The sequence below is a fragment of the Moschus berezovskii genome, chromosome 17 (genome assembly GCF_049115385.1).
Source record: "Moschus berezovskii isolate FMDL1 chromosome 17, NW_MosBer_1.0, whole genome shotgun sequence".
Taxonomy (NCBI): Eukaryota; Metazoa; Chordata; class Mammalia; order Artiodactyla; family Moschidae; genus Moschus; species Moschus berezovskii.
The window spans coordinates 8,849,631-8,866,030 of NC_142476.1; the positions used below are offsets into that span (position 1 = coordinate 8,849,631).

General features: G+C 38.7%; 1 protein-coding gene across 6 annotated transcripts in view; it reads left to right on the forward strand.

The window, feature by feature from the left end:
- KCNT2 (potassium sodium-activated channel subfamily T member 2) overlaps positions 1 to 16,400 on the forward strand; it is a 448,004-nt gene that overhangs the window by 128,430 nt on the left and 303,174 nt on the right. For 5 of the 6 annotated variants that reach the window (XM_088845009.1, XM_088845010.1, XM_088845011.1 and 2 more), the window contains exons 2-3: positions 5,672 to 5,751; positions 8,012 to 8,111. In XM_088845009.1, the coding sequence (XP_088701135.1) occupies positions 5,672 to 5,751; positions 8,012 to 8,111 (180 nt within the window). Of the gene's footprint in view, positions 1 to 5,671; positions 5,752 to 8,011; positions 8,112 to 11,138; positions 11,142 to 14,998; positions 15,010 to 16,400 lie in introns of all 6 variants that reach the window. The other variant, XM_088845012.1, reaches the window with a different exon arrangement.

Sequence of the window (16,400 nt, forward strand, 5' to 3'; positions counted from 1 at the left end):
TGTGTGGTTTTAGAATATGCTAAAATTACCTACTGGATAGAGGTCAGTTCAGATAAAGTTAGATGGGAGGAAGGAATTCATAAAAGAAGAGAAAATAAGGAAGAGAAGAAGAAAGAAAGGGAAAAAAGAGGAAAGGAGGGAGGGAGGGAAAGAAGAAAAGAGAGAGGAAGTAAAAGCACATTTAAATCTGGAAAGGGAACTACTAAGCTGATTTAAAATCAGCTAAAATCATGAAAAAAAATGGGAAAGATAAAAACTAAACTCTGTCCCACCCAACTCCCGGAGCGCTAGAAAAATATCTGGTGCTGGACAGTTCCCAAAATATACACTATACTAAGCTGCCTGGATTCTTGTACGGTTGCCATGGATTAAATAAGTCTCCATTCTATATTATAAATATAAATATAAATGGCCTGTTTTTTGTACGTGATGGAAGACAGGGTTCAAAAAGTGTTTTGCTTATTTTTTGTTTGTTTTTTTTGATTTTACCTTTGAAAAGTGTTTGTATGAATGTATGCTTTAATATCATCCATGTTCCTCAGCGATGTTGACTCAGATCACTAGATTAAGTAACTGTGTTGCTTCACATGATATTATAATGTGAATGGAATTTGGAAGTTATTTAATGAGAGACCTTACACCATGCAAAATCATTTTTAACTTCAGGAGAAAATCCAGTCGCTTGCAAGCTGTTACTTAGTCTTTGGCACATTTATATGTATTGGAGAATGCTGAACTTTATAGTGATGGCCATTTCAGAACCGGGTAATACCATTCATAAATCTCATATTTTCTATAATTAATCCTATACATCACATTATGAGTCATCTCATTTTAATAATGATGGTCATTTCAGTGTTTAAAGCCAGCCATTGAGTAAGGTTAAATATTTCCAGTTCTTTAAACTTGTCCTTATATGAAATGCTTTCCAGGTATCTCCTTGTTTGCTTAAGGATTTAGATGATCTCATTTTAGTTGAAATATGCACCTCTGCTATATACCCAGTACTGCACTCCAGGTATTATCTGATGAATGCACTGATACCATCATAAGCTTGATAATTCTAGGGAGCAAATCGACATGGTTTTTGTATTACTTGTATAATAGCCATATGTCCTTCTCAAATTTGCTTTTGAATCCATAGCAAATTTGAATTAATGTAGCTTAATATCAGTGTCACAGTTACTTTATTAAAATGAACTTTTTTTCACTTGATCAACAAGGGCAGCAGGTCCAGCAGTGGCTTTCCAAGATGCCAGTGGATTGTGGGTCTTTCCGTGTGTGCCTGTGTTTTGCAGCATGTGTGAGTGTGAAGGTTTACATATATGTATAGGGCGTGTGCATGCACACAGGCATGCATATAGAGATGTTCTGTCAGAAGATATTACTGCAATTTCCATGGCTTCTTTCTAGAGAAATTAACAAGTAAAGGGAACCTTGATGTTTGTCATTTTATACATAAAGTTTAAAAAAAAAAGATAGAAATCACCAAAGGATACAAAAGAAAGAAAATGTTGATGGGTGAGAATATTGTCTTTAGGGATAAGAGAGAAAGTTGGAGCAATTCAAGATTTTATAGCTGATAAAATTTATAACTGATAAAACTTGGTTAGCTATTGATAACAAAAGCCCTTTGTCTTTACTGCATAAGAGATTGCTTTTAAAATTTTCCTAGATCTTCTTGAATATACACCTTAGAATTTAGGAGTGAAATATTTCTCTGGGACGTGAACATCTTCCTGTGTCAATTATTTTCTCTCCTGTTTTTATCTCTCGAGTATCCCATCAAAACAAAAACCAAACAAAAAGCCAACCTCCAAACTATCTACTTTACATAGATTACATTATAAAGATTTTGTGATATTTAGTTCATTTCAGTCACTCAGTCGCATCACACTCTGTGACCCCATGGACTGCAGCACGCCAGGCCTCTCGATCCATCACCAACTCCCGGAATTTACTCAAACTCATGTCCATCGAGTCGGTGATGCCATCCAACCTTCTTATCCTCTGTCATCCCCTTCTCCTCCTGCATTAGGGTCTTTGCTAATAAGTCAGTTCTTTGCATCAGGTGGCCAAAGTATTGGAGTTTCACCTTCAACATCAGTCCTTCCAATGAATGTTCAGGATTGATTTCCTTTAGGATGGACTGGTTGGATCTCCTTGCAGTCCAAGGGATTCTCAAGAGTCTTCTCGAACACCACAGTTCAAAAGCATCAATTCTTTGGTGCTCAGCCTTCTTCACAGTCCAACTCTCACATCCATACATAACCCCGGGAAAAACCATAGCCTTGACTAGACTGACATTTGTTGGCAAGGTAATGCCTCTGCTTTATATGCTGTCTAGGTTGGTCATAACTTTTCTTCCAAAGAGCAAGTGACTTTTAATTTCATGGCTGCAATCACCATCTGCAGTCATTTTGGAGCCCAGAAAAAAAAAAGTCAGCCACTGTTTCCACCGTTTCCCCATCTATTTGCCACGATGTGATGGAATCAGATGCCATCTTCGTTTTCTCAATGTTGAGTTTTAAGCCAACTTTTTCTCTCTCCTCTTTCAGTTTCATCAAGAGATTCTTTAGTTCTTTGCTTTCTGCCCTAAGGTTTGTGTCATCTTCATATCTGAGGTTATTGATATTTCTCCCGGCATTCTTGATTCCAGCTTGTGCTTCATCCAGCCTAGCCTTTCTCAAGATGTAATCTACATATAAGTTAAATAAGCAGGGTGACAATATACAGCCTTGACACACTCCTTTCACGATTTGGAACTGTCTGTTGTGCCATGTACATTTCTAACTGTTGGGTCCTGACCTGCATACAGATTTCTCAAGAGGCAGGTCATGTGGTCAGATATTCACATCTCTTTAAGAATTTTCCAGAGTTTGTTGTGGTCCACAAAGTCAAGGGCTTTGGCATAGTTAAGAAAGCAGAAGTAGATTTTTTTTCTGGGACTCTCCTGCTTTTTCGATGATCCAGTGGATGTTGGCAATTTGACCTCTGGTTCCTCTGCCTTTTCTAAATTTAGTTTGAACATCTGGAAGTTTACAGTTCATGTGCTGTTGAAGACTGGTTTGAAGAATTTTGAGAGTTACTTTACTAGCTTGTGAGATGAGTGCAATCGTGTGGTAGTTTGAGCATTCTTTGGCATTGCCTTTCTTTGGAATTGGAATGAAACTGACCTTTTCCAGTCCTGTGGCCACTGCTGAGTTTTCCAAATTTGCTGACATATTTAGTGCAGCACTTTCACTGCATCATCTTTTCAGATTTGAAATAGCTCAACTGGAATTCCTTCACCTCCACTAGCTTTGTTCAAAGTGATGCTTCCTAAAGCCCACCTGACTTCACATTTTAGGATGTTTGGCTCTAGGTGAGTGATCACACATTCTTGACTGTGGGTCGTGAAGGTCTTTTTTGTACAGTTCTTCTGTGTATTCTTGCCACCTTTTCTTAATATCTTCTGCTTCTGTTAAGTCCACACCATTTCTATCCTTTATTGTGCCTATCTCTACATGAAATGTTCCTTTGGTATCTCTAATTTTCTTGAAGAGATCTCTTGTCTTTACCACTTAATAGTTTTCCTCTGTTTCTTTGCATTGATAGCTGAAGAAGGCTTCCTTATCTCTTCTTGTGATTCTTTGGAACTCTGCATTCAAATGGGTATATCTTTCTTTTTCTCCATTGACTTTGCTTCTCTTCTATTCACAGCTATTTGTAAGGCGTCTTCAGACAACCATTTTGCCTTTTTGCATTTCTTTTCCTTGGGGATGATCTTGATCCCTGCCTCCTGTACTATGTCATGAACCTCCATCCATAGTTCTTCAGGAAAAGTTAAATATTTTTTTGTGTTTCTGAGCATTAAAATTTTTTCTGACTGTTTTTGAAATCTTCAGATCAGTTCAGTTCAGTCGCTCAGTCATGTCTGACTCTCCGCGACCCCATGAATCGCAGCATGCCAGGCCTCTCTGTCCATCACCAACTCCCAGAGTTCACTCAGACTCAGATGCATCAAGTTGGTGATGCCATCCAGCCATCTCATCCTCTGTCGTCCCCTTCTCCTCCCACCCCCAATCCCTCCCAGCATCAGGGTCTTTTCCAATGAGTCAACTCTTTGCATGAAGTGGCCAAAATATTGGAGTTTCAGCTTCAACATCAGTCCTTCCAGTGAACACCCAGGACTGATCTCCTTTAGGATGGACTGGTTGGATCTCCTTTCTGTCCAAGGGACTCTCAAGAGTCTTCTCCAGCACCACAGTTCAAAAGCATCAATGCTTCAGCACTCAGCTTTCTTCACAGTCCAACTCTCACATCCATTCATGACCACTGGAAAAACCATAGCCTTGATTAGATGGACCTTTGTTGGCAAAGTAATGTCTCTGCCTTTTAATATGCTATCTAGGCTGGTCATAACTTTCCTTCAAGGAGTAAGCGTCTTTTAATTTCATAGCTGCAATCACCATCTGCAGTGATTTTAGAGCCCCCCAAAATAAAAGTCTGACACTTTCCTCTGTTTCCCCATCTATTTGCCATGAAATGATGGGACCAGATGCCATGATCTTAGTTTTCTGAATGTTAAGCTTATGCCAACTTTTTCACTGTCCTCTTTCACTTTCATCTGGAGGCTTTTTAGTTCCTCTTCACTTTCTACCATTAGGGTGGTGCCATCTGCATATCTGAGGTTATTGATATTTCTCCTGGCAATCTTGATTCCAGCTTGTGCTTCTTCTAGCCCAGCATTTCTCAAGGTGTACTCTGCATATAATGTAAATAAGCAGGGTGACAATATATAGCCTTGACATACTCCTTTTCCTATTTGAAACCAGTCTGTTGTTGAAATCTTAACTTACAGTAAATGTATTTAAGATTATTTGAGAAAATTTCAGATGATGATTATTCAGAATTCACCAAGTTTGAACACAATTGTTTTTTACTCAGTGTTTTGAAAATTTTATTTATGCACTATCATTTGAGAGAAGTTGCTTGAATTCCGGGAGAAAGCACACAGATTTATTAGAATGCTACTATGTTTTAGAGTGTTGATACCAGTTTATAGCAGATTAAAGGTAGAATATTCAGTCCCTTAGTTGATTTGTCTGGTTAGTAACTTACCTCTGGTGACTTTAATGTTCCACTTGCCAACACCACTCCTTTGTTGATCAAGCAGTATTTAATATGATACAGATACATAAATAAGAATGTAAAGTGAGCCATATATCGTGTCCTAAATAGGCTCAAGGTAAAGAGAAGCCTTGTTAAAATTCTATTTCCAAGCTCAGTTCCTTAAGATTCAGTAGATCTGGGGTGGTTAGTTCCACCTGAATTTTTTAACCATCCAGTTGATTCCTATGACAGAGAAAAAACTGGGAATACACTGACATATGAAAGACTTTTGCATTGTTGCTGTTTTGAGCTACCAGGAAAGCCCTGAATCATGCATACCACTCATTTATCTAGTAATACAGATAACTGAATTAGCTGCATATGATATTTAAACTGAGTATGTCTTTAAAATTAGAACATAACTGGTACTCTAAAAAAAAAATAGTGTTTTAACTCACTTCTCATTTTCTATGGTGGGGATTTGCTCAAATTATATAATGTATTACATCACATAATTTATTGTTATTTTCATATATCTTACTCTTTAGTTTAATTGTGTTTTTATTTTTGTTTGCAGGGTGCAAGTTGAATTTTATATGAATGAAAACACATTTAAAGAGAGACTAAAGTTATTTTTTATCAAAAACCAGAGATCAAGTAAGTCTTTCATTTTATTCCCCTGTCTATATTTTGTATATATGTTGACTGTAAAAAAAAAATACAGCTATACAGTTCTTTTTCAAAATATCTTTTATATACAGGAGTAAACATGATAATCGTCTCTGTCTGGCATTAATGTTTAAAAAGGAGTAGATGTTGCCTCTGGTGATATCAAAGTATCTTGACATCTTTATATCTTCAAGTCTGGTATCATTTAGTAGACTTCTATTTGGATTGATAGAAATACTGAGGAAAATCATTTAAATGAGGGTTCCCCATATTTTCACTGTGAGGGACATCTAAAGCTTGTTTTAAGAAGACTCTGGTAATTCCAGGTGATCATAATGGGGAATAATTTTCTGATTTAGTGTTTAGTAGGGGCGAGTTTACCTGTCACACCTAATAGCAAGAAACATGTAGGGTGTCCTGAAATGTACAACACCTTCCCCTGGAGATTTAAAATCAGGAAGTGCAGAGCCAAGCTCAGCATATAACATCCCAGGAATTCTGCCATAAAATACATTTGGGAAACTTTGGAACTTCAAGAGGGCATGAAATTGGCATAGTCACTGACCTCTTAAGCCTGTTCGGGATTGAAGTGTCAGCCATACTTCTTACCTCTCCACAGTACCATGTGTTTCTTGGGTGGCTTAATGTGCTTCTGTAGACTTCATGGAGAAAAACTTGAGTTATGAGAAGTTTCCTGAATACTGACCACAGGAGGTATTTCAATCTGTAAGACCCACAGATCAGAGAATCTTAATGGCTGGTTAGTTCAGGGTTAGGTTAATAATATCTAGTGCTTCTCTATATCTGCTTGGCTAGAGGTCGCACCAATAGATATTACCTGAAGAGGCCACATCATTTGCATAGAAGATTTCCTTTATTTTAGTACTAAAATTTCTGTCTCTCCAGGCCAGAAAGAATACCCAGCTTTGACTAAAGTATTATTTAAGGAGACCAGTTCTATAAAACCTGGGCAATTTCGTTAACAGTCAAAAGACTTTATTAAGAAACTAACCTGTATGTACCTAGCATTTTAATTAGGAAAACCAAGGAAAAATTACACAGTTAATAAGCGTTAACCTTTTACTGTTAAATATTACCTTAAGTACACTCACCTATAGCAAAGTAAAATCAAAATGGCATTTCATTTGTAGATTTTATTAAGAAATAATTATTGGAAGACCTTTCTCAGAATTTTATTCATAATGTGTAAATCTGGTACCACCTGATAATTGTAGGAAAGGTAATGCTTCTTTTAATCAGATTTTAAGCACATTTTGCTTAATGTTAATTACTCTTCTCCAACATCAAATATCACAGCCATGTACAAAGATACACACTTGGCTGTGTTATTTCCCACAAAAAAAGTTTTTAAAATTTCATCAGTATTTAAACCTATAATGAAAAGAAGTTGAATCTCAAAAATGGGGGTGTGAGTGGGTATATTTCCCATTATATGCTATTAGGATTTCTTGGTAATTCTATAATTACTATCTAAATGTATAATACATAATTATATATGATTATAATTTCTCTATAATCAAATCTGCAAGGTGCTCAGAAGATAAAAAGTTTATAACTTATCCTTGTGAATTTATAAACAACTAGATTTTCTGGCTAATTAAAATTTTTCCCCAAATTTATATATCTATGCTGCTGCTGCTAAGTCACTTCAGTCGTGTCCGGCTCTGTGTGACCCCATAGACGGCAGCCCACCAGGCTCCCCCGTCCCTGGGATTCTCCAGGCAAGAACACTGGAGTGGGTTGCCGTTTCCTTCTCCAATGTGTGAAAGTCAAAAGTGAAAGTGAAGTCTCTCAGTCGTGTCCGACCCTTAGCGACCCCACGGACTGCAGCCTACCAGGCTCCTCCATCCATGGGATTTTCTAGGCAAGAGTACTGGAGTGGCTTGCCATTGCCTTCTCCGATATATATATCTATAAAATGGTTAAACTTTTAAGCATATGTAAACCAATGTTGATTGGCTATGATTTTTACGGCGTCGAATGCTCAAAAGTTGAATTACTTAGTGTATAATATCCACTATCATTTGCAGTTCATACAAGCTGTCATTCTCATTTTTTGTTTCAATCTTCAGGCACTTAGAACTTCAGAGTGGGTAAACAATTATGGTAGTGTAGTTTCTAAACACAATTTAAGTGCTGTACTTAAAATTGATATTTTTGACAATTCTTTTTAGGTATCTATGAACTGAGTTTAAATGAAAATCCAATTTTTGTTATTTGTTTAAAGGTCTAAGAATACGTCTGTTCAATTTTTCTCTCAAATTATTAAGCTGCTTATTATACATAATCCGAGTGCTACTAGAAAACCCTTCACAAGGAAATGAATGGTAAGGTGTCTTTGTCTGATTTTCTGCAATATTGTTTTGATTAGTTTAAATTGTATCATAAGTTTTGAGGTAAAACTGGTAATAACATTATGTTAGTTTTAGGTATACCACACAATCGTTCAATCTTTGTATATGTCACAGTAAGTCTAGTTACCATGCATCACCATATAAGCCATCTCCTTTACCCATTTTGTCCCCATCCTCACCCTTTCCCTTTGACAACCAGCAGTCTATGAGTTTTGTTTCATCAGCTATTTTTATTAATGTTTAAATGCAAGTGAAATCATATGGTATTTGTCTTTTCTCTAACTTATTTTATTCAGCATAGTGGTCTCTATGTCCCACCATGTTGTCACTGATGTCAAGCTTTCCTTCTTTTTATGGCTGAATGACATTCCCCTGTGTGTGCATCTTTTTTATTCCTACATTCATCAATAAACACTTGAGTTGTTTCCATATATAGCTATTGTAAACACTACTGAAAAGAACATATGGGTATGTATATCTTTTGGAATTAGAGTTTTTGAGTTTGGGGAGGGGGGTACAAATACCCAGAAGTAGAATATTTGGGTTATATGGTAGTTTTATTTATTTATTTTTTTTGAGGAGCCACCAAACTCTTTTCCATAGTGGCTTCACCAATTTATCTTCTCACAAATCATGTAAGAGAATTCCCTTTTCTCTAAAACTTTCAGTACTTTTTCTTTTTATTATGATCATTCTAACAGGTATGAGGTGATTTCTCACTGTGATTTCGAATTGGATTTCCCTAGTAGTGTTGAGAACCTTTTCATGTATCCATTGGACATCTGCCTGTCTTCTTTGAAAAAGTGTCTATCTGGATTCTGTGAAAATTTTTATTCCTTTTTTTTTGTTTGTCTGTTCTACTATTGAGTTTTCCTTTTCAGATATACGATTTGCAAATATTTTCCCATTCTAGGTAGCTTTTTCATGTTATTGATGGTGTGCTTTCCTGTGCAGTAGCTTTTCAGCTTGAAATAGTCCTACTTTTTTGTGTGTGTGTTTGTTTCCTTTGCTTTTGACATCAGATTCAAAAAATCATCACCGAGGCCTATGTCAAAGGACTTACCACCTATTTTCTTCTAGGAGTCTCATGGTTTGGTTTCACACCTTACATTCAAGTCTTTCATCCGTTTTTGGTTAATTTTTATGTTTTGTATAAGACCCTGGTCTTTGTTGTTGCTCTGTTTCCCAGGTGACTCAGTGGTAGACAATGCATCTACCACTGCAGGAAACATGGGCTCAATCCCTCGGTCAGGAAGATCCTTCGGAGAAAAAAATGGCAACCCATTCCAGTATTCTTGCCAGGAGAACCCATGGACAGAGGAGCCTTGTGGGCCAGGGGGTTCACAAAGAGTTGGACAGAGAAACAAAAAAGATAGTGGTCTAATTTCATTTTTTATGTGTGTTCTATCTTCCCAGCTCAATATATTGAAGAGACTGTCCTTTCCGCATTGTACATCCATAGCTCCTTTGTCATATATTACTTGACTATATATGTGCGTATTTATTGTTGGGCTCTATATTCCATTTCATTGCTCTATGTATGTTTTTAATGCCAATACCATGCCGTTTTTGTTGCTATAGCTTTGAGTATAGTTTGAAATCAGGGAGCATGATTCCTCTAGGCTTGTTCTTCTTTCTCAAGGTGCTTGGCTGTTTAGGGTCTTTCGTGGTTCCATAAAAATCTTTAAATTGTTTGTTTTAGTATTGTGAAAATGTCATTGGAATTTTGATAGAGATTACACTGAAATTTTTGATTGCTTTGGATAGTATGGACATTATTATTATTATTTTTTAAATCAAGGTATATAATATTTTATTTATTTATTTATTTATTTTTTACTTTATATTATTGTGTTGGTTTTGCCATACATTGACATGAATCTGCCCCGGGTGTACATGTGTTCCCCATCTTGAACCCCCCTCCCACCTCCCTCCCCATACCATCCCTGGTTCATCCCAGTACAGCAACCTCGAGCATCCTGTATCATGCATCGAACCTGGACTGGCGATTCATTTCCTATATTATAATATACATGTTTCAATGCCATTCTCCCAAATCATCCCACCCTTGCCCTCTCCCACAGAGTCCAAAAGACTGCTCTATACATCTGTGTCTCTTTTGCTGTCTCATATACAGGGTTATTGTTATCATCTTTCTAAATTCCATATATATGCGTTAGTATACTGTATTGGTGTTTTTCTTTCTGGCTTACTTCACTCTGTATAATAGGCTCCAGTTTCATCCACCTCATTAGAACTGATTCAAATGTATTCTTTTTAATGGCTGAGTAATACTCCTTTGTGTATATGTACCACAGCTTTCTTATCCATTCGTCTGCAGATGGACATCTAGGTTGCTTCCATGTCCTGGCTATTATAAACAGTGCTGCAATGAACATTGGAGTACATGTGTCTCTTTCAATTCTGGTTTCCTCAGTGTGTATGCCCAGGAGTGCGATTGCTGGATCATATGGCAGTTCTATTTCCAGTTTTTTGAGGAATCTCCACACTGTTCTCCACAGTGGTTGTACTAGTTTGCATTCCCACCAACAGTGTAAGAGGGTTCCCTTTTCTCCACACCTTCTCCAGCATTTCTTGCTTGTAGACTTTTGGATAGCAGCCATTCTGACTGGCGTGAAATGGTACTTCATTGTGGTTTTGATTTGCGTTTCTCTGATTATGAGTGATGTTGAGCATTTTTTTATGTGTTTGTTAGCCATTAGTATGGACATTATAACAATACTAATTCTTCCAATCCATGGGCACAAGATATCTTTCTATTTCTTTGTGTCTTATTTATTGAATAATTTGTTTTATCAGTGTATGGTTTTCAGCATACAAGTCCTTTCACCTCCTTGACTAAATTTGCTTCTAGGAATTTTATTCTTTCTGATGCAATTGTAAATGAGGTTGTTTTCTTAATTTCTTTTTCTGATATTCCATTATAATTTATAGAAATGCACAGATTTCTGTGCAGTCATTCTACATATCCATAGAGAGTTGGTTCCAGGACCCCAGCACAATACCCAAATCCACAGATGCACAAGTCACTTACATGAAATGGCATAATATTTGCATATAATTCATGAATATCCTTGCATATACTCTATGTTATCTCTAAAATGCTTATAATACAAATCTAGTGTCAGTTTAGTTCAGTCGCTCAGTCATGTCCGACTCTTTGCGACCCCATGAACCGCAGCACGCCAGGCCTCCCTGTCCATCACCAACTCCTGGAGTTCACCCAAACCCATGTCCATTGTGTCGGTGATGCCATCCAACCATCTCATCTTCTGTCGTCTGCTTCTCCTCCTGCCCTCAATCTTACCCAGCATCAGGGTCTTTTCAAATGAGTCAGCTCTCCACATCAGGTGGACAAAGTATTGGAGTTTCAGCTTCAACATCAGTCTATCCAGTGAAAAACCAGGACTGATCTCCTTTAGAATGGACTGGTTGGATCTCCTTGCAGTCCAAGGGACTCTCAAGAGTCTTCTCCAGCACCACAGTTCAAAAGCATCAATTCTTCAGTGCTCAGCTTTCTTTATAGTCCAACTCTCACATCCATACATGACCACGGGAAAAACCATAGCCTTGACTAGATGGACCTTTGTTGGCAAAGAAATGTCTCTGCTTTTTAATATGCTGTCTAGGTTGGTCATATCTTTCCTTCCAAGGAGTAAGCGTCTTTTAATTTCATGGCTGCAATCACCATCTGCAGTGATTTTGAAGCCCAGAAAAATAAAGTCAGCCACTGTTTCCCCATGTATTTGCCATGAAGTGATGGGACTGGATGCCATGACCTTAGTTTTCTGAATGTTGAGCTTTAAGCCAACTTTTTCACTTTCCTCTTTCACTTTCATCAAGAAGCTCTTTAGTTCTTCTTCACTTTCTGCCATAAGGGTGGTGTCATCTGCATATCTGAGGTTATTGATATTTCTCCAGGCAATCTTGATTCCAGTTTGTGCTTCTTCCAGCCCAGCGTTTCTCATGATGTACTTATTCTGCATGTAAGTTAAATACACAGGGTGACAATATACAGCCTTGACGTACTCCTTTTCCTATTTGGAACAAGTCCAATTCTAACTGTTGCTTCCTGACCTACATATAGGTTTCTCAAGAGGCAGGTCAGGTGGTCTGGTATTCCCATCTCTTTTAGAATTTTCCAGTTTATTGTGATCCACACAGTCAAATCTAGTGTAAATGATAGTAAATAGCTGCTAGCATGGGGAAAATTCAAGTTTTGGTTTTTGGAAATTTCTGGAATTGTTTTTTCATATACTTTTGATCCCTGGTTGATTGAATCTGCAGATGTAGACCCCATGGATAAGGAGGGCTAAATGTATGCTGATTTTGTATCCTGCAAATTTGCTGAATTTATCTATTGGTTCTAACAGTTTTTTGGTAAAGTTCTTAGGGTTTTCTATAGGCAGTCTCATGTAATCTACAAATAGTTTCAGTTTTACTTCTTTTTTTTTCCATTTTGGATGACTGCATTTCTTTTTCTTGCTTATTTGCTGTGGTGAGAACTTACAGTACTACGTTGATAAAAGTGACAAGAATGGTCATCTTGTCTTGTTCTCGATCTCAGAGGGAAAGCTTTTATCTTTTCATTGAGTATGATGTTAGCTGTGGATTTGTCATATATATGACCTTTATTATGTTGAGGTCCGTTCCCTCTATACCTGTTTTGATGAGTTTAGAAATTGTTATAAAACCAAAACATAACACATACATTTTTGTGGCACTACACAGTGTTTAGAAAGTCCTATTCTTCCCCACCTACCTCTTTCCTAAACATCCCTCTAAAGGACGAGAAGTTGCTGACCAGATTGAAGTGACCCCAAGATACTCATTGGACTGTATTTTCACAAATGAACAGGGTCGCTATATTAATGGGCTTCCCGGGTGCACTAGTGGTGAAGAACCTACCTGCCAATGCTGGAGACTTGAGAGACCTAGGTTAGATCCCTGGGTCTGGCAGATCTCCTGGAAAAGGGCATGGCAACTCATTCCACTATTCTTGCCTGGAGAATTCCATGGACAGAGGAGCGTGGCAGGCTTCAGTCCATAGAGTCTCAAAGTGCTGGACATGACTGAAGCACGGATATTGAATCAAAATTCAACAATGCCTTTTCTGTATATGTTGAGTTCATTATATAATTTTTTATCTATTTGGTTAAAGTGGTTAGTGTTAATGAGATGTTGAACCATCTCTGAATAAATAAATCCCAGGAATAAAGCCAATTTGATCATGATGTATGCATACTAAGTTGCTTCAGTCGTGTCAGACTTTTTGCAACTCTAAGGACTGTAGCCGGCCAGGCTCCTCTGTCCGTGGGATTCTCCAGGCAAAAATACTAGAGTGGGTTACAATGCCCTCCTCTAGGGATCTTCCTGACCCAGGGATCAAATTCATGTGTCTTACATCTCCTGAGTTGATGCAGGGGTTCCTTTACCCTAGTGCCACCTGGGAAGCCTGTGTATCTCGTAACTAATTATTATAGTTAGTTTTACTGCTTTTTTCTTTTAACCTTAGTAATAGTTTAATAAATGGTTAGTTCACTAGTTTTATTTTTATTTACGTTTACCTGTGAGATTTTTTTACTGTCTTATGTTTTCTTGTTACTGGATAGTGCCTTTACAGCTTAACGAAGTCCTTTTAACATTTCTTTAAACGGGGGTTTAGAGGTGATAAAATCCTTTGGCTTTTGCTTATCTGGAAATTTCTTTATTTCCCTTCAATTCTAAGTGATAACTTTGCCAAATAGAGTGTTCTTGGCTGTAAGATTTTTCTTTTGAGCAATTTGAATCTTTCATGCCACTCTCTTTTGGCCTGCAAACTTTCTTCTTAAAAATCGGCTGATAGACTTATGGAACTTCCCTTGTATGTAAAAAGTTGTTGTTTTTCTTTTTTTTTTCTCTCTCTTGCTTTTAATATTCTCTTTAACTTCTGACATTTTTATTATAATATGTCTCTCTCTGGGTTTGTCTCATTTGTAACTCTCTTGTCTTCCTGGACATAGATGTCTTTTTTCTTCCCTGCTGCTGCTACTGCTAAGTCACTTCAGTCGTGTCCGACTCTGTGCGACCCCATAGACGGCAGCCCACCAGGCTCCCCCGTCCCTGGGATTCTCCAGGCAAGAACACTGGAGTGGGTTGCCATTTCCTTCTCCATAGATGTCTTTTTTCTTCCCTAGGTTAGGAATATTTTGTCATTATTGCTTTGTGTAATCTTTCTGTCCCTTTTTCTCTCTGTCTTTTTTGTCATCCCACTGGAAAATACTCTGATGCTTGGAGGGATTGGGGCCGGGAGGAGAAGGGGACGACAGAGAATGAGATGGCACGACTGAGTGACTGAACTGAACTGAACTGATTGTGTGTATATTGGTCTTTCAGATGAAGTCCCATAAATCCCTTAAGCTATCTTCACTCTTTGTCATTTTTTTTTTCTTTTTGCAGCACTTACTGAAAGAATTCCACTATCTCGTCTTCAAGTTTGCTGTTTTTTTGTTTTTTTTCTTCTGCTTGATCTAGTCTTCAGCTGAAGCCCTTTGTTTCATTTTCCAGTTCAGTTATTGAATTCTTTAGCCCTGTGACTTTCATTTTGGTGCTTTCTGACATTTTCCATCTCCTTTTTGAACCTCTCACTGTATTCATGTTTTCTCTCAAGTTTGGTGAGCATTTTTATGAGCATTATTTTGAACTGTTTATCAGGTAAATTACTTATCTCCATTTCTTTAAGGATTTTAAAAAATTCAATCTTGTTCTTTCTTTTGAAACCTATTCCTCTGTCCTCATTTTGCTTTTCTCTCTGTGTTTCTTTGTATTAGACAAAACAGGGTACCTCTCCCAGGTTTGAGGGAGTGTCCCTGTGTAGGCCGTGAACCTTATTGTTCAGCCCTGTCTTAGCTCTTGGTTATCTCTCTGTGTGATGGTTTAAGCACCCTGATTTATTCTTGATAAGTTCCACATTTTGAGGTTGTACTAAGCCCTGTCGTGTTCAAAAGTAGCGGTTTCAGTTAGCCCCTAGTTTTGGCTAAGTGGAAGCCAGACCCTTAGGGAGTAGCTTTAAAGTCCTGTGGGACCACTGTCTTTGCTGGCCTCCAGACAGGTGATTTGGGTGTGACAGTTCTACAAGTCAGGGCTCCAGACAAATGTGTATGCTCCTGTCTGTGAGATCCTGGCGAGCTGTGGCAAGACCTGAGAGAGTGCAAAGATAGCATTCAGTACCCTGGCTTTTGCTCCTTGAGCTCCTCTGTAACCTCTCGAGGTGTGGAAGGTCTGAAGCTTCCCTCACGCTGAGACCCCAGAACAAGAATATAGGCCTTTTTTAGTGGCAAGCTAGAGATGTATTTCAGGCTGCTGTGTCATGTCATGAGGGTGGTAGCCTGCCCAAACTGTCACTCCTGGTTGTTTCAGTCTCCTGGGGTGCAGAAGTGCAGGCCACCAGAGTCAGATACCCGGGGGCATCTGCTGTATGAACTGCCTGCAGCTACAGGCCTCAGTGGGGCCCCAGGATGGGGGGGGTGGCTAGCAAGGAGAAGGAGCACAGAGATGGCACCTGCCTGTGCCTCCACTTCCTGATAATGTCCAGAAAGACCCTGTGCCCTTGGCAGTTGCTTTAAGATTGGCTAATGCATCAGTCCTGGGTGTTCATTGATGTTGAAGCTGAAACTCCAGTACTTTGGCCACCTGATGCGAAGAGCTGGCTCATTTGAAAAGACCTTGATGCTGGGAGAGATTGCGGGCAGGAGGAGAAGGGGACGGGACGACAGAGGATGAGATGGTTGGATGGCATCACCGACTCGATGGACGTGGGTTTGGGTGGACTCCGGGAGTTAGTGATGGACAGGGAGACCTGGCGTGCTGTGATTCATGGGGTCGCAAAGAGTCAGATACGACTGAGCGACTGAACTGAACTGAATGCATCTCCTGCCTATGTGGTCTAGGTGGTTTTCAGACTGATGGCTTTTCTCTGGGTCTTAGGCTTTCCAGGTGGCGCTAGCAGTAAAGAACCTGCCTGGCAATGCAGGAGACAAAATCAATGCAGGTTCAATCCCTGGGATGGGAAGATACCCTGGAGAAGGGCGTGACAACCCACGCTGGTATTCATGCCTGGAGAATCCCATGGACAGAGGAGCCTGGCTGGCTACAGTCCATACGGTCGCAGAAAGTTGGACACGACTAAAGTGACTGAGTATGAGTAGGGAGACTGAGTCTACATGAAGTGAAAGTTGCTCAGTTGTGTCCGATTCTTTCCGA